Raw genomic sequence first — 26,039 nt, 5'->3', positions numbered from 1 at the left:
TTTGTTCCTCAGGAAATAAGCAAAGATTCTTTATCTTTTTCTCTTTCTGATACAGAGATAGGTAATTTTTATTTAGCTGCATTCATGCAATCAGGTATCCTGCACAATTTCCAGGCTGGCCACCTTGCATGCAATGTGATGACCTTTTAGTATTAGCTTTCTAAAACGCTGGCACTAAACTGTAGAATTATATTTACAACACACCTCATTATAAGAAAGAGAGATGGATAGGAGAGCTCAATGCTTTTCCACTGCTTTTGACCTTGAACAAAGCCTAACACAGAATATTTCCTGAGGACTGAGGAACAATAACCAAAGGTCAGTTGTTTTTGCACTCTAACTCCAGCTATTTTGTATTCCTAATTTGTCACTTATGTGTAGGAAGAGTATCCCACATTAGAGTCATTATTAATAAAAGGCCAATCAGCATTCTTGCCTTGCTAGATGGCAAGACACATAGGGAGTCCATTAAACTTGAATATGTCAAACAAATGTCCCTCTTCATTGTCACATTATTAGCAACAGTATGAGTTCAAAGAATGGAATTACATGAAACCTGGAAGAAGGGGAAAAAAGGTACATACCACCATCATGATGGATTGCTCGATCTGGAGAGCAAAGGAGAGGAAAAGAGAAAATGCAACAACAACAAAGATTGTTATGAGGACAATTTACTTCCCATATGAAATAAATTAGTTCCAAATAAAAGGTTGCATTTAGAAAATGGATGTTTACTCTGATTTTTGTTACTGTTTAAACACTGCATCTATGTGCCTCCCAAAGAAAATAAAAACACACCATTTGTTGTTTGTAGATAAGTCCTTGAATTTGATTAATGCTTTTATTATCTTTAGTATTTTTTAAAAATAAACTCATCTTGGTTATAACTAAAAACAGTAAAGTCAGAATTTGTGAGTTAAAGCTCTAGACACAGCAGTTCCGGTTTACTTCCAGATGAAAGATATCATAGAAACAACTAAAATCTAAGTTTTTTGTAAAGAATCTACAACTAACTCAGAATTGGTACACATATGTTATTTATCTATTAGCATAGGTCAATATAAATTGGAAAAACGTAAAGAATTTTTTTATTATAACACACAAATACTCTATAAATATATCAGGGTGACAATGAAGATAATGCATACAACTTTAATACCATAAGACAGCTAATTAAACTTCAATCAGACCCACTGATAACTCCTCTATCTTGCAATATGGTTTCTCAGATAAGCTTAAGGATAAACAAGTTTGGTACAGCAACAGATTATTCAGCTGATAGGTCTTTGATTACCAAAGTATTACAAAAAAATAAGCAAGTCTGTGGTTGCTGAGATCAAAAAAAGCCAACCTACTCTTTTGTAATTAGTGCACGCCTTCAGGGTACGTTTGTCCCAACACCACTGAGCTTCTCAAATAGTGTTAAACATCCCATATTTAACATTTTTCAGTTTCATTCCCCTGTGGGAGGGTACAATTTTTTCTACCTTCTTCATATTTTGCTCATATCAATGGGACTTTCACACTGTGCATGGAACACTGCAGACAGCTCTATGAGAACCAGATTTTTCTGAGTAACTTGTGAAAATTTTGTATGTCTCTTTCCTGACTACTCAGAGTAAAATTAGACAATACTGAGGTATACACATAATCCCATATTTGTGTACTGTTGAGATCACTACAGAAATTTCACTACAAAGAGCTCCTCTTTCTTGATATTGCTGAATCAAGAAATGCTCATTAAACACTCAGTATGCACCTCAGTAGTGTTATAAGAAAGTACACAGAAAAGACATTATTTTGGCTTATTATTTACACTTGTGTAAAGCATTCTGAAGGTGGTAGTGACAATCTTCAGAAAAGTAATTTGCTGAACTGCAAAGTAGCCCTTTCCAAATCCTACCTGTCTTTGTTATGCATCATCTGATGTAAAACTGAGAGCTAAGATGAAATTCAGCTACATAAATACAGCAACACAGATACAGCACATCAATGCAGATGACTGCACTTCAGAGAAAATTTATCATGCACATTATGCCTGAACAGCTCATTCAAGGCAAAGGAGGACTAGCAAAGGAGGAAATTATTGTATTGTTTCAATACAAAGGACATTACCACAGTGGGGAAAAGCAGAAATATCATCAACTCTTCCCTTTTTTTTAACCATGGTTAAGGGAAGAAAGTAACATCATTTGAAACAGTCTCGATAGTCAACTGTTACACAGCTGTTGATTATTTCAGATGAGAGATAAAGGAAAAATAATTTAAAAAAATTTCTGATCTGTCACTGCTTTTTCTAAAATCTGCACAAAGCACTCATCACTGCTTTCTTTTGCAACAGAAGACATAATTATTTTAGTTAAAGCATCTTGCTTTTAAAGAAAAAACAACATCCTTGGCTCAGTACTTTACAGACTGAGTCATGCACACCACTGTGTGTATTTGACTTGGCCACTGCTCTACAGAGCATCAGTGGGTACAAGTAGCTAAAATATCTGCTGAAACACAGCAGACCCTTCTATCTTGGGCTCTTCTATGGAGCTTCTAAGTACTGCATGCAGGCAGGTGACCTCAGTGCCATTTGTGAGCCTAGGAAGCAGTCCTTCCTTTGTGCACCAACAGAGCAGAACATCACCTCTTAGCCCATTATTTTCTCCATAAAAAAAACCCAAAAACACAAAAAAAAAAAAACCAACCAAAAAAAACCCCCAAAAAACCAAAAATTAAACCCTTTGCACCAAAGTCCTCAGGTGACTGAAGATCCAAAACACTAGTGAACTTACTAATGGTAAAAGCTTCCCTCCCATTGCTTAAAACTTAGCATTCCAGCTGTATCAACTACCCTAAATCCTCATGCAGCAGTGAAACATTTTGAAAAGCAGTTCTTGGCATCTTGCCCTTCAGCACAAGAAAATTTGCATTTTTACAGCATTTCTGCCTGTCAGCACTACAATATTTTAATGGGTTTTGCAGCTGTGGGGAGAATTGAGAGCTGGTCAGCGGATTCTCATGGCAGACTGCTGAGAGACAAGTGCCTGAGGGTGCTGAGGCAGGAGAAACCAGCTGACCTGACCCATCTTCACACTCCACAGAAAATTCAAACAGCACCTTTCACTTCCAATGAGTGTACCAAAATAAAGGCCCTTCCTGATCCACGGGCTGTATGTAGCAAGGAACATTAAAATCCTTACTTTTTTTTCTTGCTCTTATCAAAATAAGCAGCTTTCTGTAGGAACTCATCAAAGAACAAAAACATAGCCAATTGCAACTTCAACTCCCTTAAGCTGCACCTATTATATGGGGTTTAAGTCACGGATCCCAGTAACTACTGCAAGCAAGAGCAAAATCAGAGACCCACAGGTCCCAAGTTTCTTCTGGGGATGGGGACAGCAGTGTGGCTGACTTAAAGGTGCTTCTTCAAAGGACGTTACTTAAATTTATGCGTGAGGGGCAGAGTGAGAGGTGGCAGCAATGCCAGGAACTAATCAGCACATGGAATCTTTCCGGAAGAGCTTCACGCTAAGCCAGAAGAGCTGCCATGCCACAGGGGAGTTACCCAGCATCTGGATGCCCAGTTTCAAAGTGTGAATTAAATTCAGGAATCCAAGTCTAAGTAGGGGGTTAAACACACTTCCCTCTGCTTAAAGCAGAATAGCACATCTTCTCCACAGTGTCTCTTAGTTAAACACTAATCCTACACATTTCACCCCAAAAGACATCCCTTGGCCAAGCCAAAAAGAGTCTGTCATGTTTCAGTCAGTACACCTTATTAAAGCCTACTAATTGCTGTCACAAAATATAATCCTTCTCAGGTGTAAAAAGAGCTGATATATTTTGATTTCAAGTCTAATAAAGCTGGCATCACATAAGTATATTCACTAGATTAACTATCTTATGACACAGTCTTCTCATAATTACACCAAAACTAATTAGCCAAATTCTTGTCTTAACATAATACTTAAAACTGTGAATTCGTTTGATATTTACAGCACTGTGGCCAACACAGATTTATCCTCCAGACACTCTCAGTCTCCAAATATAGACTCGAGATAGCTCATCTAGGCAGGGAACACGCATGTGTGTGGGAGGGAGTCTGAAAACATTCCAAGGAATGGAGTTTATGCCACTTTCTAAACCACTGGGGGATAGGGAAAGACCAGAAAGAGGGCTGTAATGAAAAGCCCAAGGGAAGGGCAAGCACTGTTAGAATCTCACAAAGCCAAACCCAAATAACAAGGTAAAGAAGGAGAGAAGGAAAACAAGTTACAGATGTTTGTCAAGGGGAAGGAAAATAAATTTTAAAACACTCAAGAAATAAGAAAGCAACAAGGAAACATCTTTATCGCATGACAAGATTTAATCAGTGTGTAAGCCATGAAAAATGAAGTACACACAAGCAGTGAGATGAACTACTTCAAGTCACAGTTTGTAGATAAAGTATTAACAATTTAACACACCACCATTCATTATTCAAAACATCCACACACACATGAGAGTTCTTGAAATCCAGCTTGCTTCTCAGGTTTGATGTTAATGAGAGGAATGGTATTCCCTGCATTAAGGCTTGCCAGTATTCTGCCTATGCGACAGCCACAGTGCCTCTGTCGTTTTCATAACATCAAGGTGCTACATCACTCAGTGCTTAAAAAAAATTAAAACCTCACCCTTGTAAAAAGCAGATCTGTAGCTCACATTATCACATTGTAGACAGCTAGGTGCTACACTGAAGGATAAACTACAAAAACATGAAAATCCTGAGGATCTGAGGTGAATTGAAATGAAAAAAGATAAGGTACATTTTGCAAAACCTCTACTAAGAAAAAAAAAAAAAAGAAAGAGTGACCCAATTCTGTTGAATTTAGAATAAGAAATCTATCTGTCATGTCTGTTTATTATCTAGAATGCCATATATACCATTAACCAAGAGACACTACATCATTTAGTTTTCTCTGTTCACTACCATACTGTAATTGAAGATCTCCAGGATATGCTTATCAAAAAACCCACACAACTGCATTGTCTACATCTTTCAAAAGTTCATGTTTAATCTTTAGACACAAAAGGACAAGGACGTCATCAGAACAGAAACTTTTTTTAAACCCCATTTTTAGGTACCAAACACACTATTTTACCCCTCCCACCTTCTCCTTAGTTTTGAGAAAAAAACAGCCAATTTTCATTTTATTTAATCTCTTTTTGCCCATTAGATTTCTGACCCCTTATCAGTAATATGGAAAGGCTGGCCTAGTTTTTATTCCTGTGCTTCTAAATATCTTCAGTTTGATGCCACAGTTCTAATGTATCCTCAGTTTATACGCAAAAAAACCCTTGTACTACCAAGTTTGTTTTCTCAACATTTTATTTGTTCATACATTCTTAATTCTAAGCTGATGTTTTCAAGATTCATTATCTATAAATGTTATAGAAAAAGTCTTACAAATACAGTAACATACAGCAGTTTGCCCCATATGAAGTGCCTGTTTCCTGACTCCAGGCAATGCACCTAAACAGCAGCTGGGGAAGCTCTGCCCCCAGCCCACAGCACGCAGCTTCCTTCTGACAGAGATGAGGACAGCCACGCTGCCCTCCTTAGATGAAGCCATTCTTGCCCCTGTCATGGCTAAGGAAACGCAGCTGCACACTTCAGGGAACACCCTGCGTATCCTCAGTCAGGAATCAGGAGCTGAGACTTCCCAGCACAACAGTAAGTGCTCACTTGGTACCTGTTTAGTCACTGAAAAAAATCTCAGCCTCTTTCCTCTGTTTGCACCGTGTTTAAGTTTTGAGTAAATACCATTACCATGACTTTCAAATTATGTAAAACTCAACAGCTGAGGTATTTAGTCAGTCCTGTACAAAGCCATAGAGCAGCCACACAAGCCCCTCATCAGCTGTTATGCCTATTTAGCTCTTTTAAGCAGCCCATTCACTGTTCACCCATCTGTAAAACACACTAAAATATCCTAATATAACAACTTTAAAAAGCCTCTCAGAAGAACAACAAATATTGTATAAATAGCCCCTCTCATGCACATTAATTAGTTAACCAGATGTTTTTATTTTATTTCTACATTTAGTTTGTGACTATGTTCATATTAAACCTTTTTAGAAGGCTTGAATATGCCAAATTATTACAGGCAAAACTAGGCCTTTTTTTTTTTTTGTTTTAATAACAGAATTTATGTTGCCTTTTTATTTCCTTCCATACAACCTCCGATCTTCTCATATGAACACTTTGTACTTTAAAGAGCAACATTAATTTGGACTGAATAATCACATACCAATACACAAGAAGTGGGAATTTGATTGCTACTATTTTTCTTTTGGCCCTAAAAGGCCCTGCATCTTTCTAAAAGGCCCTGATTATCTTGCTATGACTTGGAATGGATAAATGTGTTAGCATATGGTCGTAGAAACCAATCAAGAATCAAAATATTATTTTTCCTCATAAATAAGCATGCTTTTATGTTGTTAATTATTGAATGAGAATTTTCTAAATAAGAAATCTCTTATCCAGAACAGAAATTAAATTATATTCTATGATGTTGGCATTTACACAATCCAACAATACCCTAAACTTAATTATGTCCTTCCTGTCCAGCAAGAACAAACAAAACTGCTTTGCAAAACAACGAAGGAAAATTGAAGGTAAAAACTTTAGTCAGCAACTATTTGAAATCAGCACTGCAAATTCAGCAGATATAGTCAAGGTAGGAACGGTAATAAAACTCCACAGATAAAAAAAATAAAGTACCTAAAGTATCCATTCCCAAAGGACACTGTAGTGCTCAAATTACAGAGGCAAAAATCTGTGGAAACGTTCCAGGACACCTTAGGAGTACTAAGATAGGTTTAACTACTGTCAGATGGCTTTATGTGGTATCTATTTGTATTTCTGTTTTGTTGTTAGTTTAATTTTGGTTTTGGTTGTGGGGTTTGTTTGTTTGTTGGGTTTTTTTAAATAGTAATTAAGTTAGGTCCATGTAGAATTGCATCTGATTAAAAATGCATCTTTAAAATTTGTTGCCTTCAAGTTAAAACCGGGGGGAAAAAAGGAAAATTGATGGGTACATTTCTGGCCAAGATGAACAAAGTCAGGAACCTCTTCCCCTAACAGACACAAGCTATCTACATTGATAAAGCAGTGCTTTACGAATACCAAAGGGGAAAAAAAAAACCAAAAAAAAAAAACCAAACATCTTTTTAGGTCTTAATAGAAAGCATTAACTTACTTATTAGTATTTACCCTATGGAATACATTTTAATAGCAAAATCCTGACTCTCAAAAAAGGCCTGAAAACGTAAAGCCCCCCTCAAATATCAGAAGCACATTTTTCTCTAGAAATTCTGCCATGTGTACATGGCCAGAGCAGAACCTCTGACACAGAATCAGTTGGCTGTCCATTTTAGGTATTTGCATGACTCTTCTCAAGAGCAAATTAAAAAAATCACTGTTTTCTCCTCTCTAGTCAGTCCTGAAGAAATCTTTTCACATGCAAACAGATGTGCCACTAGGGAAAATAATAGATTGTTGTCATACAGAGGTTACATCTCTACTGCTTTCCCACACCATTCCCCAAAGCTGCTGTAATGAAGGATTGCCTCCAGTTTTGGCAGCTTGTCTTGGCCCAAAACTGGAAGGTGTATGGGGATATCTTTGAGGTGGCTCACATGCATTTATGAAACACTGCAGATGGGGCAGCTCTTGCATTCTGTCACTGTCCCACTGGCACTGGCTGAGTCATTGAGGGGACACTTCCACTAGTCCAGCACTTCAGTCTCCATTGGCCCAAATACATCACCTCAAGTGTCCTCTAACGCATTTATTGAACCATACTCTCCACCAGCGTCTGCAATGAACTGTAAAACATGCACTGCCAAGCTGATACAAGTGACCCAAAACTGGCTGAGAAAAGGCCTAGGGTTTCTGACAGTGTTTGAACAAAATCCAAATCATGGCTGCCTGCTTGATGCTGGTGGCACATTCATCTTGCCTTAAAGTGTCATGATCAGTAATGAAGCTTATGCATGTTCATATTTTGCTACAATACTGGTAAAAGTGCATTTTTCTCCAATACTCAGCCAGTGGAAGAGTTCTAAAAATTATTCTTATTCAAGCCCAGCTAACTTGAGGAGCTATTTCATAAATGACAACAAAGAAAATTTTTAAAAATCACTTTATTTCCCCAACAGGTTCTTTAAAGAAATATTTTGATAATTCAGTGAAAATCAATTAACTCTATGCCTACCAAACTGACAGAAGATATCAGATACCATATGTGATCTCATATATGAGTGTCACATACTTATTCCAAGAGTTACAATCAGATCTAGAGTAAAAAGTCAAAGCCAGTGCTTCCAATGTTCTATCAAATTTCCATCAAAAGTTTAGTGTGAGGCAAGATGAATCCTCCCCCTCATATCAGAGGGCATGCAAATCATGGTTGGTTCTCAGAAGAGCCATTTCAACACTTAGTATGTAAAGAAATCAGATTTAAACCTACCACATTGGTAGGACTGATGCTGTCAGTCATAATAACTCTCAACTGTATAATAATTTTGAAATAATCTTATTTGGAAAGGACTGGTCATTAAATAGAGAATAAATGACAGATCTGCATCTGGCACATGCCAAAGCTGGTTTTGCGTGTTATTATTTTTTTTTTTTTCAGTCTGGTTGACAGGAAGCAAATTAATTATGGGGAAAAAAAAAACCTAAAACATAAAGTGAAAAAATACTAATGAAACATTTCTCCAGTGCATTTTTTACCCTTGGTCAAGACAATTGGATGTGGGTAAGTTGAATAAAGGAAGCAAATTCATACTTTCCTGATTAACACAGGCTATTGACATCTTGCCCAACATGCAAGAGCAATCTGTATCTGAAGTGTTACTCACAACAATGCTCTGACCAACTAGAGAGATGTGGACATATGGACACTCTATCAGAGACCACTGAGAGGTGACTCTGGCTTCACCTAGATTTCATCCAAGTATTCAGAGGAAAATAAACCAGGAATAAAATCTTCAGAATAACAAAGAAAAACCCCAAACATTTCACCAAAATATGTCTTCCTGTATATGTAAAGAGCATCTGGAAAAACCAGCCCTAACAAACCGCAACCACCAGCTCTCCCTGATGCCTCCCAGCAGGGCATTAACGCCAGGAGCCGCTGCCCTCGGGGTGCAACCTCAGGGCCACCAGAGCCAAGTGAGCTGCACGTGGCTGAACAGGAGAGTCAGCTCAAGCCCACCAGACCCACCAGCTCTGCACAAGGCTTTGGGCTTCAGCAGGCACCACAGCTGCTTCCTCTTAAGCGCGATACTGCCCGGGTGTTTGGACAAGCAGGCTCAGCCACCTACTCAGCAGGTCACAGAAATCATCCAGCACCATACAATTGCACTCCTGAGGAGTATCAAATCATGCTAGCCCAGAGGACACTCACAGTGCTATCCTAGGATTAGCTGCAGAACCCAATACATCTAATGTAACTTGACAGGATAATAAGTATCTTTTTCTAATACTGCTCTGAGGGTGGAGAAGCAATTAAAAATAAATGGTGTCACTGGAACAGGTGCTTGCTAGGATCTGACGCAAAGTCAGCTCTGGGTGAATGAACAAGTCACCCTGAAATGGAGCATGAATTCAGACAGACTCTACTACAGTTTTTAGCTACTTTTAATGCCTTTCCCACAAGCAAAAGGAAGAACGATTTATCAGGGAGCTTTATTAAGCTGGGTGGCTATTCTCACCGGGCAGAATAAAAACCTCTCTGAAATGTCATAAATCGGTTTTCAAGATCATAAGAATGACCAGGAATTTTAGATTTAATAACTCTGTTTAGTATAGCCTTACAATCTGGTATAGAAAATTACCTCAGAAATCTTTTGAGTTCTGCTCAGATGAAGTAATTTCAGTCTTCTGAAGACATTAATGTGAAAAAAGAAAAGAACTAATTAAGTTGAGAAGGGAGAAAGAGAGGGGAAAAAAAAAGAGAAAATAAAGAGATTTAATCACAGAGAAGCTCCAGCAAACTACAGAGGAGATAGTATACTCTAACACATGAATTGCTCCCTTTTCCCACCTGCATTATCTAGGAACCTTAAAGTAATTGGTATTTGATTTCTATTAGCTTGGAACATTTTCTCTGATATCAATTCACAAATTGTAAGTCATAAAAGGAGAAATAAACACATACTTTAAAAGGTAACTTCCAAGAACACAAAACATGTCAATCTCGGTCTTACATCCTAAACAACACGTATCATGGCAGGAAAAGCTGCCTTAAAGAGACTCTAAAGCCCTCTGTCCTAAACTCCACAGAAAATAATTAGATTTAACGGAACAAAGAGTAGGAAAAAGAATAGGTTTGTATGTTTGAATAAATGAGTGGAAACCCAGACCTATTTGATTCAATGTAATTAACAATGAACTATCTACTGGGAGTAATGCAGAAAGAAAAATATCTAAACAGATTATGAGTTTTGTCACTCATTTTTTATTTGTGAACACACTCTCTATAGCTGAAAGTAAATGCAAAACAAAAAAAAAATATATCCTTTGCTTTTGGTATTTTGTACCGAAACACAGGAAAAAAATTGTACTCTGTACAGGTACTGAGTAACTGTACCAGTACAGATACTATACTGTTAATACACTATCTTTTCCATTGAAATGCATTTCAAAAAATGAAAAATAAAAGGTAGGATAGGTAGAACTTCTTGTGCAAGTTGAATTAGTGATTTCCCTCCCTGGCTTCAGATGTTGAATGGACTTTGCAGGAGGTACATCAGGCCTCTGCAGTGCTCAGCCAAGAAACTTCAAGTGAAAGCATATTCCTTCTTTGGATGCAAAAATAAAAATTACCATAAATAGAGATCATCTGAAAAAATAGGAGGTTTTATAGCTCATTCTCTATATCACCCAAAATAAAGAAGAAAACAGTCACCCTAGAATTGTTAAGGTTGGAAAAGATCTTAAAATCACTAAGTCCAACCATTAACCCAGCACCACCCTGTTCATCACTAAACCATGTCCCTGAGCCCCATATCTATATCTCTTAGATACCTCCAGGGATGATGATTCTACCACTTTCCCAAGCAACTTGTTTCAATACTTCATAACCCTTTCAGGGAAGAAATAGTTTTTAATATCCCACCTGAACCTCCCCTGACACAACCTGAAACCATTTCCTCTACCACTTGCCATGTGGGAGAAGAGACTGACCTTCACCTGGCTATAGCCTATTTCAGGTGGTTGAAGAGAGCAGTAAGGTCAGCCCTGAGCCTCCTGTTCTCCAGACTAAGCTACCTCAGCTCCCTCAGCCATTCCTTACAAGACTTGTGCTCCAGACCCTTCACCAGCTGTTTTTGGACACACTCCAGCACCTCAATGTCATTCTTGAATTGAGAAGCCCAGAACTGAGCATTGGATTCAAGGTGAGGCCTCACCTGTGCTGAGTAATGGGGACAGTCCTGGTCCTGGCCCTGCTGGCCACACCACTGCTGGTACAGGCCAGGATGCCATCGGCCTTCTTGGCCCCCTGGGCAGACACTGGCTGATGTTCAGTCGCTGTCAGTCAGCACTCCCAGGTCCTTTTCTGCTGGGCAGCTTTCCAGCCTCTCTGCCCCAGCCTGTAGTGCTGCAAGGGCTTGTTGTGACCCAAGGTCAGGACCCAGCACTTTGCTGTATGAAGTTTAGTGAACTTCATACCTTTGGCCATGGCCCATTGATCCAGCCTCTCCAGATTCCTCTGCAGAGCCTTCCTACCCTCCAGAAGATCAACACTCCTGCTCAAATTGGTGCTGTCTGCAAACTGACTGAGGGTAGACTTGATGCTCTAGTCCATCATGTTGACAGAAAGCATTTTTATGCCAAGTGGAGTAGTTGTTTTGTAAATAGAAATCTTCAGTTGCTCTTTAACAGGCTTTTCAAAATCTGAGCATCTTGTTCTGTTTAGACATTTAACTATTATGCTTGTCATAGTTTTTTATTAAATAGAAACCAGTCAATATAAACCTTGCTGTGTTCAGAACCCACGCAGCACGGAGAAAATCTCCTCCACAATAAACCAGGGGTAAAGCACTTCCAAGGTAAATGAATGTAAGCATGTGCTGCAGTATGCTTACTTAATAGTGCTGCAAAACCCTACATAGTGAATTAGCAGAGTACTTGAAAGAAAGCAACAGAAAAAAATCAGTTGTGGGCCCTCTTTCACAACCAGAGAATAATCATCTAATGAAATGGAAAGCAATGCATGCAACACACAGTAATTGTTCGATATAAGTAATTATTGTATGCAACTAGATTTAATCTCCAAAATTCAGTGTTGCAGGGTACTGTTGTAAAGCTTTGCACGTCAACAGGAAGATTCAGCTCCTCTCCAAGGATACCAATCCTTATCCCAAACAATCCAAACAATATCTAAGAAATCACAAACACTGCTCAGATATCATTGCCTATTTGTTATAGGGCAGCACTTGTCAAAGCCTCCCTACAATCAAGAAGCGAACTTGCTACTCCTAAGCTTTGCTACTCCTGTCACAAATAACAGCAAATTCTTCCAACACAAATCCAAACACAAAAGAGCGAGTCCCTTCATTATATATTACTCTGAGGAGAAGAGAAATTATCAAAACAGCATCACTGGAACAGAATGCAAGACAGAATCTGCCTTGAAAACACACACAAACAGAAAGCAAGAAAATCCTTCCAATTACCATCAGAGAAAGGGCAATATTGAACAAAAATATCATGACAACAGTTTCAGTTTTAGCTTGGTAAGTATCGAAAGTAGCTACCATTGCTTCCCTTTCCACCTTGTTCTGTAGTCCCTCTCAAGAGACAGGGCCAAACCCACAGCCAGAGGTAGGAGCTATGCCAGCTGCTACCACTGCTTCAATGGATATTGGAAAAACCAGGGAGACAAGGACAACTAAGGGCATGTGCAAAATCTGTAGGATCCCTAGCATGGCTGTCAGCACCAACAAGCAAGAGAAGAAGCTCAAGTTGAGCCTTGAACAGCTCAAGTTACCATTAGTAAATCAAAACAACCTCGATTCAAATAGTTTGGATAGCAGAGACAATCTCTTGATAGTTGTAATTTCTTGTTTCCTAAATTGTCATTTTTAGAATTTATCAGTCAATTCCAACAAAGTCAAGTAACTCTCAACTGACATAGAGTTACATCAGAGGCTAGCCAAGATTTATTCACATAGATCAGTCATTAAAATGTACTATTTTCAAATTAAAATAATCTAATTTTATAGATTCAGTGTCTAATGGACCCACAGCAAGACAGGCAAAATTCCCAGACCGCTAAGCATATCCTCTTAACCAGTCTCATCCATCAGGGCTGCCAAACAACATTACTGTGGATGTCTCAAGAGAATAATTTCCATCACATACCGAGCACAAACTGCAAAGCCTCAACTTTTCACAGTCACTGCTACTTTTTTTTCCTTTAATTTCAATCAGTTGACATTCCTTTTAATAGGATGGGTAGCATCAATCCCTCCAGCAATCAGAGAAGATATGCAAAAAAGCCTGATTTCCCATTCCTTGACTTATTTTTGTTACGAAGTCCCCAAGAGAAATAAAAACATCAATAAAGAATAAGGTCATTTTGGGAACATATGCACTAAGTATTCCCCATGTAACAAGAGCTAAAGGAATGATTTATAGAAGAGGAGCCTCATGATGAATTACAAGCAGATCAAAAAAGCGGCATTTGTGTTCCTGAACAATCCAATCACAACAACAGAGATGTAAGCTTTACTGGAAAACACTACTTGCAAAAGCTCTAGATTCTAAAACATAAGTTCTTCTTTCGTTCGCTTTCTCTCTTAAGAATTCTATTTTTTCACACAAGCTCCAAAACTTTCTAGCCAGAGAATTTTTCTAGACCACAGTTCTATTTCAGGTGTTTTTTCCTTTAAAACAAAAAACACAGCAATGAAATTTTCCAAAGAAAACAGCTATTAAAAACCATCAGCAAAGTTCTTCTCAAATCCACAGCATCCTTTCCCATCAACATTCTTCACAAATTCAATCAGTTAAAACCAAAAAAGAGTTATAGGCGCATACATACAAACTTATATTTGACACACATTTCATTAGAAAAAAGTTTAAAAATCATCTATTACCATTCTGTCTCAGCACATCCTGGCAATATAAGCACCTCTTCCTGAATGTCAGGGAAAGTATTCACACAGCAGAAATATAAGAATTCAGTAACTCTTGTCTTACTTATTAAAAGTGCTTAGCCCAAGTACTAAATATATGGAATTGGCAGCAATTGATTTGTGACACTTCAGCTAACTCTGTGATGTATTTAACACATAAAGGACCCCAGTTTCATCGTGTAGAGAAGGACTCAGTGTTAGCAGGTAGCAGTTGCCAGCACTTGGATACTGTTATTAAAACTGGTTTAGGCAGTTTATACGCACAGCATTTATGTGCCTTCTGGTTCAGGAATTAGTAGCTAGATCACGCACTTGAACCACTCTGTGAAAGGCACCTTAAAATAGAGCTGGGCTCTGGGTTCACTTTTATCCCTGTAAACGAAGAGCAGTTTAATTGACTCCTGTGTTCAAAGTCAAGGTGTTGATTTTAGTCTCAGGCTCCTCTAACACAATCCAGGAGGGGTCAAGACTGACACATGTAAACCAACAGAACACTGACCAAAGGTAAGCATTGTTTGGAAAGGCAGATTGCTGTAACCCATACAGAGACAGAAGAAATCAATCTCTCACATGGAAAAAAAATTAATATCCCCATTTTTCTTAGTACTGTGTATCACTTCTACTCTGATTTTTTCTCCTTTGAATATTAAAATGTGAAGAAGCTGAAGCCCTTCCTTAGCTAGGCCTACACAGCTACATAGAACAGAATGGGAACCATTAGTTGATACAACTAAGAGGAAACATGGTGCAGTAGTTTCTGACTGTGTTGAAGTCGTGTGCAGCACACTGAAGCCAGTGAGCAGAAAGATTTTCCCCTCATCTGACCTAGTTCTGTCAAAGATTCACACATGGAGACAGTGGGTGTAGAGGTGACACATGCAGTATCTTCAAAAATTTTGGAAGGCAACACCTCACAGTGAAAGACACTTAAGACTTTGATGGTGAAAGGAAAGCTGGCTGAACTCTAGAAAATTCAGAGAAGGTATCAGAAGCCTGCCCAGACCTGTAGGAGTACAATGAAGTGAACAAAATCAAACTTAAAAACAATTATGGCAATTGTGTCAGATGGACAGCTGGTTTCAGGGCAAAGCTACCTGATGCTGCAAGTATATTCTGTTTGGAAGGAAATACAGATTTCAAGAATCCTCTTGATTTGTTTTTTTGTTTCTTAAGCAGCATGCAAACAATATTTTAAAAAACCCATTATAAATGGAAAACCCACAAAATTTTATGGACTCTGAATTAGTGTTATCTGCAGTGTGACAGGTGCAGCATAAAAATGTACTGTCCCAAAAGAATCTTCACACAAAATGAACAAAGAACAACAGAAATAAGGATCAAAGGTTCAAAGAAACATTAATCTTTCATTAAATTATTCTAAAATGCAAATGTCAGTTAGCTCCTACCCACTGTATAGCCAGCCATTGGCAGGTAGGTTCTGCACAAACAGTGGAACAGGCTGTCCAGAAAGACTGTGGAGTCCATCCTTAGAGCTACACAGAGCATGACTGCACATGCCTGAGCAAACTGCTGGAGCTGACTGTTCTGACTGGGGTCATGGACTGAAGGATGCCCAGAGGCCCCTTCCACTCCAGCAATTCCATTATAAGATTAGAAGGGATTTCTGTAAAGTTATTTAAGAATTATGGGTTTTTTCAAACAGTGATCAGAGAGGGTGATCTGTATAAAATTAAAAGTCTTGATAAAAACCCAAACAGAATACAACTGGGAATGAAGCCTACAAATGATTTTTACATCAGCTTGGTGGACAGAAGAGGCCTCCTGGGACAATATGACCCAGGAGAAGCACTGGTCATCACTAATGAAACGATTAATGGAGGAAGCTGACAGTGAGGAGCGGCAAAATGAGATTCACAGTCTGGAAATGAAAGGCCCAAAAAACAAATCACCTACTTAAAACGAATAGAACCAAAAGTTAAAACATATATACAACCATGGCAGGTGTCTGAGGCAAATCTTAATTCAGCACTGTCAACACTCATCTTTCTGATCATATCACTAATTTCCTTTATAGTTCATAGGTAAGCCACTGTCTCTATAACAGGAATGCATCAGACAGGAAATAGAAAAGCTTCCCCTACACAGAAGGGATAGCAATCTTAGGTCGAAAGGGGAAGCGGGGGGGAAGGGGAAAGGAAAGGAAAGGGAAGGAGAAAGGAGGGGAGAGGGACAGGGACAGGGGGAAGGGAAGGGAAGGGAAGGGAAGGGAAGGGAAGGGAAGGGAAGGGAAGGGAAGGGAAGGGAAGGGAAGGGAAGGGAAGGGAAGGGAAGGGAAGGGAAGGGAAGGGAAGGGAAGGGAAGGGAAGGGAAGGGAAGGGAAGGGAAGGGAAGGGAAGGGAAGGGAAGGGAAGGGAAGGGAAGGGAAGGGAAGGGAAGGAAGGGAAGGAAAGGAAAGGAAAGGAAAGGAAAGGAAAGGAAAGGAAAGGAAAGGAAAGGAAAGGAAAGGAAAGGAAAGGAAAGGAAAGGAAAGGAAAGGAAAGGAAAGGAAAGGAAAGGAAAGGAAAGGAAAGGAAAGGAAAGGAAAGGAAAGGAAAGGAAAGGAAAGGAAAGGAAAGGAAAGGAAAGGAAAGGAAAGGAAAGGAAAGGAAAGGAAAGGAAAGGAAAGGAAGAATAAAAGAAAAGCAGTCTTGATGAGAAACAGATATGAAAGAATTGGAAAATACATGATCCATCTCATTGTTCAATTACTGAAACTTAATGGGCTTTGGCTCAGGCTTACAAAATAATTGATCTAACACAAGGGTCTTTCTCAAACCACACCACCAAAAATAACTTCAGAAAGTATGCTTTACTTTGTTAAACTAACCTCTGAAACCAGAAATTCAAAATGAGAAACCATTTCTTCCTGTGTTAGCTGCTCTTCCCAATGACACCACAGGACCATGGCAATTACTTCATGCCCTTATATAACACACGTATGCTCCTTTCCACCCCAAAAGAGAAGTTTTGTTTGTTACCTCTTACCGACAGTTATTTTGACAGTTCTTTTCTGAGAGTCCATCCTCATCTTCTCCCATAATATCCACTGCCGAAAATATCAGTGCAACCAGAATTGCAAAGCAGCATACCAGTGCAAAGATCACAATGCATCTTTGCTGGGACTGAAAGAGATTAAGATTAAAAAAGTTTTAATGGCATGAGCACATTCTTGTCAATGACTTGAGACTCTGAAACTTTTACGTAAGATCTAAATTTCTTTGAAGACCTTACTGCAATAGCTGTCAACATGAAACACACCTCAAGATGTAAACACTCTCAGAACTGTCCTTCATGTATCACCTTGAGATGTATTTTAAATCTCTCAGACACTGTTTAATGATTCATGTCACAAATAATATTCATAATTTAAACTACTTTCTGTTTGTACCACAAGGAAAGCATTATGCATTAAAATAATGACTCCTACATTAACTACATATTTTCTGATTGTGGCTCACAGGTAAAGTACACACTCTAAAACAAAGTTTTGTTGTGTTTGGTTGAAATAAAACATGTCATTGCAAGAATATTGAAGAGCAAAATCTTTTTTTTTTCTATCGCTACAAAGAGTACTTGACATTGTCACTATGACTGTCGCAGCCACTCAGACACTCTGGAAGTCCTTGCCCCACAATATCTATAATATAATGAACACAAATTCACAGATGATAAATGGGAGTCAAGGAAAAAACGGGAGACTTGCTCAGTACGACGGGTAATGCCTTCCACATCTCAGATTGATTATTATGACACGGCATAGCACTACCTTATGAAATCTTGCAGTACTAAATCAGATGCACCTGGTAGCGCCTTAGATGAATATGAAACCTCCTAAAGACAGTCTCTTGACATGCAATTTACATAGCTGCATAAACATAAAGTATATTATATTCTGAAACCAAATGTTCAAATACTGTGCATTTTCCTACTGAAGTAAATTTAAACAAGACCACATCCATATATAAAAACATCAATGTCTAACTTCTGTTGCAATAGTAATTTTCTTAATTTTCATTATTGCTCTATAATTACAATGTCACATGGAGGAAAAGGCCTCATAAAGGAATGGGAAAGTGGGAAAGCATGAAAAATATAAGGGAAAGGAAACAACATCACACTTGCAGCTGATAACCAATTTCACAGTATCTCCATTGTTTCTGATATTTTGTTTAAGAGGCAATAAGTGTCAGAGTAATAAGAACATTTTCCCATACATCTAAAAAAAAGGTCTAACATTTTTTTAAATTAAAAAAAAAAAATCCAACACTTCCCAGCTAGTGCACTTCTCAGGAGAAACATGCTCATGTTTCATTTCAGAATAAATCAGATATAAAAATTTTATTTCATTCTGTGAAAATACAAAACACAGCAAACAACTTCTTCAGACAAACAGGAAAAACTCATCTGAAATTTAGTGACAAATGTAGCCTTTAACAGTAACACCAAATGTGTGGTTCAGGTTATAAGCCTATTTTGAATATAATGCATATTAGACAATTTTATACATTTCAAATATATGTTTAAATACATATTTCTATTATATTAACTAAAATCTTACCAGAATGCAGCATAAGAAAATGTTCTTCAGCCATAACAAAGCCAACCCATGAAAGAAATAAATTTGGAAAGTTTTTTTTTTTTCCGGCTGCTAGGTAGACTCATGGCAACATTTGAAAATAGTTGTAAATTACTGCACCTGGGTGTCCAGAACTAAGGCTGCACAGTGGGACTTAGTAGAATATTGTTAAACATTCTCATTACCTCACACTACTACCAAGAAAAACTAAGAAGTGCCAAAGAAAAGTAGGTATTCAGGTCTGGGACACTGCTGTATGCCATTTCTTCATCAGGACACTTCAGACTGTTGTTAGGATGACCATTGTCTCACACAGTTTTTTGCGGTACTGCAAATGTATTCACAGAAACTCTCTGATGCTGAATGTATCACCATGGCAGCAAGGCAGCAAAACTACTCCCATAACCAGCACACCAAAAAGAGCCTGAGCTTGTTTTCTAGTCCCTAGGAGCAGGGGATGTGACCCAGCAGGGCTCACAACCACAGGGCTCTTTTTCCTCCCAAATCAGGCTAACTGCCACCATTCTACACACTGGGACTAATTTTAAGTTACTCTGGATAAATTTGAAGCACAAGCATCCTACTGCCTCACTGTGTGAAAGACTTCATGCTATTGCTCCAGGGAGAAACTTTCATCTTCTTATTACGCTGCCATGCAAGCTGCACAACAACCACAGAGAGTAGTGGGATCACTGGACCAGCAGGGATTGCATCAGCCTTTGAGGCTGGGCCAGTACTCACAGAGACAGCAGGAGATGCTTCACTGAAAGGAGGTGTGTTGTAAACCACAACACACCTCTAGAAACCTCTCAGCCTGCTTAAAGCTTGAAGGCCAAATCAATATAAAATCCACAGAGTACCAACAATAATATGGTATCACAAGGAGGAGGGAGTATGGGGGGGGGAAAAAGGCAGCTGCAACAGATGCTTAAAGTTAAATACCAGGAAATCTTACGGCAGCAATTTCTAGGTGCTCATGTTAAAGCACTATGGAAAGGGGAAGTCAAAATAATTCTGAATGGATCCTCCTAATCTAACATTAATTTCCATTCCACATAATTTTGGGGAACATATTCAAGGTTTCTTAACTTCTGTGTTGTAGTTGAAAATTGTATGAAGTTTAAATCCCTGTTCTTTCATGGATACAACTTGTCAAGCTCTGCAGTTTGTGAGTACTGCTCACTGTAGGCAGCACAAACTTAGTACCATTAGTAAGACCACTGCTATTCTACCAGTATGAAAATAAAGACAGAACCACACAAACCTATTTTACTACTCTTATTTCACAGATATTTTATTCTATGCAGTTGTCTTTGACAAGTATAATGGATGAATTATCTCACTTTTTCTTAAGTATCAGCTTAACAGTATGGTTACAAATAGCATAGGGAACCTTTTAAATCAACATTGAGAAACTCCCCTGTGACTACAGTAGTTTATCTTTGAACTAAGGATAGCACAAAATAGCAAATAAAATGTAGCAAAAATTCCAAGTTTGTGATTCTCCTAACTCTACATTTTCAGACACAGGTCTGAACGGTCAAGTAAAGACCACTAAAAAAAAAAAAATAAAGACAGTAAGGAGGATTTTAAAAAGTTTCACAGTTCAAGTTGAACTTACTCCTGCTGAGTGGTGGGGTTTTCATTGCTTTTAAATCTATATACTACATTATAAATTAATGTTTGGAAATTATTTACATTAAAATTCATATTTATACTAGAAAAGAAATAATAAAAAACAGCTACTTGCATCAAATAAGTCTTCTAAGCCTATCTTTTCACAACAGTAAAAAGTCTTTATTTTCACACACTTAGCCATAATGCTGACAATTTTCTAAAAACCTTTTCTAATTGAAACAGACTAGGATAGACCATATCCATGTTCTACTATACCATCCATGCACGCCTCTGTGTGCCTCTATGTGCAAGTACTAGCAGGCATTGTGAAAGAATCCAAAATCAAAGAGCTCACATCACTGACAGACTAGAAGGGACCTGCTAGGCTGCTCTTCAGACCCCTGTGTCTGTGGCCTTGGGCAGACTGCTTGTTTGATGCTGTCTTGTTGCACTTCCCCTTGGCAGCTGGGATCCCTGTGAGCTTATCAGACCCATCCTTCTGTTTCCTCCAGTAAATGCCTCAGCCTTCAAGCTTTCAGTCTTCAACCCTTAATTACAGAATACAGGCATCTCTAAAACTTATGCAGTCCATCTGTCCATATAGATAGTTAATTTGTACAAATATTAATCCCAACAGATATTTGTTTAGCCTGTCCTCAAAAATCTAGAGTTGAAAGAGATCCTGTAGTCTTTTCAGGCAACCCCATCTCATATCTAAGCACCTGATTGGTGCCTAACTTAAGTCTCTTATGCTGCAACAATTCTTTTTTTCCTTCCTGTACTCATGGAAAACTGTGAACAGAGCATTTCATTCTCTCTTTTACATATTTAAAGGCTGCTATAGAGGCCAAGAGGCCTGGGGCCAGACCCCCTACAAGTTTGACTGTACTGATGGGCAAGCCCAGAAATTCTGTTGCATGAGAGAAAGATTTGTTCAGGGCTTAAGGAAGATTGGGAAAGAAACTCCTAAAGGAACAAAGACTATCAAAAATACTGTGAGTAAAATGTGTTTCTTTCACCTGGCTCAACTAGCTTAAACAATACTCAAGTTAAAATAAATCCATGAAAACACTGCATTACTAAAACAAAGCATGGGAATTTTTTCACGCTGTTATACCTCTACGGAGAGAGTGAGAAGAAAAGTCAAAAGCTGCACAATGGTTACTCAGTACAGTACTATTCAGACTACAGTTTAATCTGGGAAGGACTCGCTTGTTTATTATTATGAGAAAGGATAGCCTATGCCAATTAAGCTTATCAGAGCCTGTGATACCCACGCAGAATTGAGAATAAGAGCAAAAAAAATCCTCCATCTTTACTGCACTCACATAGCTCAAAAGCTGCTAAGAACACTTTACTGGCTCCTGAAGCTTTCAGTTTTTTCATAAATAACAGGCATTTCCTTGAGACTGAGATTTTAATCAGGAATTTATTCTTTCTCCAATGCAGTACAAGAATGTCTTCTCCCAAAAAAGGAGCCATGAAATTGCAATTATGCATCTACTGATAAAACTGACTGCATAACAAAACATGTTAGGCTTTGAACTTGTGCTTCATTTTTTTTATACCTATTTGCAGACTGAAGAAGGCAATACTTATACACCACACTAATACAGGCTCTAAGAGGCAGGCTTCCACATTTTTGGTCATTTCATTAGTCTGCTCTTTCCTGCAACACATGTGAACACAAATGTGACAACAAAAGCACTTGTCTACAACACATCTGTAACTGCTCAACAGCCCTTAAAGAGCTGTTTATGAGTCAGGTTCTATGGGGTGCTGCAATACACCTGCCAAAGATAGCAAGGAACTGGACTGCAAGAATTAGCAATCATTCTGGATTACCCTTGGTCATGTGTGTTTGTTACAGAAAAACATTACTATAATCTGGAATCTGCATACAGTAATAATCTTCACTGCAGCCTTGAATCTCCCAGCTAGTATGATTAATGCCAACCAACACTTAAAATCCTCTTTAAAAGGAACAGATTGCTAAGGTAAGTTAAATATTTTAAAATTGGCTGGACCTAGTTAGTTTCATCCTTGGACATTTAAGGCAGTGGCTGAAACTAGCAGAGAACCTTTAGGACTCACCTCTAAGAACTCACAAGCCTGCGTGAAGTATCAGAAGCCTGGAAAAAGCAAAAGTATTACCCTATTCAAGAAAAAATGGTGCTCAGACAGGAGAGGTTGGGAAACACTAAGCTAGTTATTCTAGCTTCAGTCTCTAGAAAATATGTAGATATCTAGAAGGTAAGAAGCTCTGTCATGCAAAAGTCATATTGATCAAGTCTGATTTCTATCTTTCCTAGTCACAAGCCCTATTGTCCTGCCAGAGAAGCTGAAAATAATGTATACTCTCACCTTTATTAAAAACTTTCTTACAAACCACAGCAGCTATGTCCAGATTATCACAGGAGAGGCATAAAGCTGGTTGAAAAATCAAGCTCATTGAAAAAATGGGAGGAAATTTTAGAATGGATTCTGTATTTAGAATGGATTCAGAGGCTTCTGCTTTGTATCTGGCTTTGCTCATGTCTCCATTAATAATCTAAATTCTGGAATAGAAATGAAAGGTGCTTATTAAGTTTGCAATCAAAACCAAAGCAGTACAAATTGAAGACCAGGTTAAGATTTAAAAATGTTCTTGACTCTTTAGAGAGTATGTCAACAAAAATAAGATAAATTTCAATAAAGGAAAAGAGCTACAAGCAGGTAGGACCAGCCGTCGCACATATACAGAAACTGAGAAACCACTAGAAAAAATAATAACCAAAACTATTAACGGGGTGGAACAGATGTTTTAGGAAGACAGACCAAAAAGGGGTAGGAGTCCATAGTTTGGACAGGAGAAGAAATATGACCAAGGGATACAGTATCTACACATTAACATCAGGTATAGTGAAGGCAGAATTATCCACCAAGTACTACAATTCCAGAAATAGTAGATGCTTATTGAAACTTCAGGAGTTAAGTTTCAAAAAGATAAAGTACTTTTTTATGATATTAAGCATCTGGAATTAATTGCTACACACGGCTATGAAAGCAAACAGCAGCAGGAGGTTTAAAAAGAGATTAGACAAAGCTTTCAAAAATACATCCTCATCAGATGCTAGAGAAAACAGGCTGGGATGTGCCCTCTGCTAGAGATGATGGGAAAGATGCCAGTGCCCACTGGTAGGCACGCAGTACTGGACTAGACACACCATGAGTCCAAGCTGCAGAATGTATTTTCTACATTCTTAAATAGTTCAATTTTTCCGCAGAAGGACTCAAGAGTGATAGCAGAGAACAACCTGTCACATGTCACATCATGTCACATTGTATTGACTTAGATTTCTAAATCCTGCTATAATGCCTGAACTGCATGCAAGGAAAAAATAATCCTTAGCCTCTACTTCAAGTTGGCATATTTTGTTTACTTTTCAAGACCGAATGCTGACAGTTTAAAGCAGAATCAACAGTAAATATTTAGTCCCATAGTTACCCACTGAAACAAAAGAATCACCAACTAATTCTCCAAACAACACATCCTTTAATGTGTTTTACAAGCAAACAAGAAGACACATTGTCCAGCAGCCTCCCTGTCTACCCAGTTTCTTTTGAATCTGTATTTGATTTAGATAGAAAGATTAATATAATATAATTATCTCCAAAATTTTAGAAGATACATATGCAGGTAGACTTGGTTCAGAAAGACACAAATAAGTGCCTCTACCGAGGGAAAGACAATCCAAAGCTTTGCTTTCCCCCACACCCAGGGCTCAGCAGCAAGCAGCCTCGTGGAACAGGGGTGGGAGGAATCCCTGCCCTGGGGGGAGGCGGTGTGCCCTGAGCACACACCCAGTGAAGCAGCTGCCTTGGCTTCACTGCTCGCTGAACAAACCTTTGATCCAAGAGCTCAGGAACATAACACATGGACAAGCCCATGGCCATAAATAGAAAACCAATAAACCACTTTGGAAGAAATCCAAGGCTTTAGAGGTTTCTTATCTGGACCTCCTCCACACCAGGGTACTATACTGCAGAAAGATATTAACATTCAGAACATGACATCTGAAAAAAAGGTTTCCAGCACATAACCAACTAACCTCTGATGCAATTTGTCGACCAAAACTGGAATAAGAGAAGGGGTGAAAAGCCCTGAATACATTTAAGTATTCATGTGCCATTTTCCTGAAATTGGGCCCTGACTTCTCATCATGATATATCGACTCAGCCTTCAGCATAATGTAAAGCAGTATTATAATTTGGCAACATTAAGAAAAGGCCATTGTCTACCATAAAAATAACACTCTACTCAAATCTAGTGTCTCCTGCAAAGAGAAACAGAAAGAAATAAGATATTGAACAATCTGAACCTGGCCTGAACAGCCAATTCAGAAGAATATTAATACTTCATTAGTATGAAAAAACAGTGCGAGTAAGATTTCTATATTCCAATATCTCTTTGTGCATCTTTAAACCTGTGCATCTTTAAATCTAAGTAAGGACTCCTACCACAGCTAGCATTACAGCTATTACTTCACCAGGACAAAACCAAACAAAAAAAGCACCAAAAATTGTGTTTTACATACAGCACTTTAATATATTACATCTTTTATGTACAATTTTATTTCACAAATATAATTAAAAACTGAATTCTTCAGAAATCAGGTGAAACACTGCACTAATAACTGAGCAAACAAACATTTGGTCTATTATTTCCCCTTAAGAGCTGGATCCCATAAGGCAGTGTTTTGAGAAAGATTAAATTAATAACTACATGAAGATGCAAACCATTAATGTACTGCAGAACAGTCCATTTAAATAAATTATAATCATCAGAGGACAGCTGGCTGGGGGGTATATAGCAGATGATTAAAAGGCTGGCCTAGAGTCTAGAAGTCCAATTTCTAGGAGAAAATGCTCTTTCAAATTTTACACCCTTTATGTATCTTTCTGGAGACTACAGCATGCAAACCAAGCAGTTAGAAAACCCTACTCTGAATTGTAGGCCTACTTCTCTCATCACCCAGTTTAATTTTGATGTTAAGAATCTTAACTCCTAATGAAAAACTAGACAGAAATATCAGAATCTCTAAAAATCAGAATCTTCCATGGACACAAAACAAGGAGTTGCAGTAACTTGCCATATTGCACCTGTCTCTAGCCAACAACTCTCTTGTTTTCAAAATCAACAGGCGAAAAAAATAGTCCACAGAAATACCCTCTTTTCCATACTTTGCGTGCATTCATCAAAATCACATTTTTCTACTAACTCTGACTCAAGAATTTCTTAAATCTCTTCTAGAATGAATTGTTTATTGTACATATTCAACTTTCTAAAGATTAATTATATTTCTACTAAAGTTAAATGGAATGTTTTAAGTTAAAAAGAAGGAGGAAATTGTAATTTTTTTCTTAGTTGCTGGTTAAACATGCTCAAAACTTTTCCTCTTAGATATTTCAGACTAATTCTAAATGTCTCACCAGGAAAGGAAGGAGATCCCACATTTGAAGTACTTGAAGTCATGCTTTTATTTCAGCTTTTATTTTCATCCAGTCGTTTTTGAATACAAAAGTGAGCTAGAACACAGAAGTGTCCTTTGGCTACAATAACTCCAGAGTGATTTCATCCCAATTCCACTGCATCAGTCTAATACATGTTGTTCTGGCAGCA

General features: G+C 38.2%; 1 protein-coding gene across 2 annotated transcripts in view; it reads right to left on the bottom strand.

Annotated features, from left to right (window-relative positions):
- Positions 1-26,039, bottom strand: part of PLD5 (phospholipase D family member 5) — a 164,553-nt gene that overhangs the window by 79,408 nt on the left and 59,106 nt on the right. For both annotated transcript variants that reach the window (XR_008429980.1, XM_053938435.1), the window contains exon 2: positions 17,170-17,306. Coding sequence is in view for 1 of the 2 variants with exons in the window: in XM_053938435.1 (XP_053794410.1) it covers positions 17,170-17,306 (137 nt within the window). In the remaining variant the exon portion in view is untranslated. The remainder of the gene's footprint in view (positions 1-17,169; positions 17,307-26,039) is intronic.

The sequence above is a fragment of the Vidua chalybeata genome, chromosome 3 (genome assembly GCF_026979565.1).
Source record: "Vidua chalybeata isolate OUT-0048 chromosome 3, bVidCha1 merged haplotype, whole genome shotgun sequence".
Taxonomy (NCBI): Eukaryota; Metazoa; Chordata; class Aves; order Passeriformes; family Viduidae; genus Vidua; species Vidua chalybeata.
The sequence above is the reverse complement of the archived record's forward strand: the minus strand, read 5'-3'. Positions and strand labels throughout refer to the sequence as shown.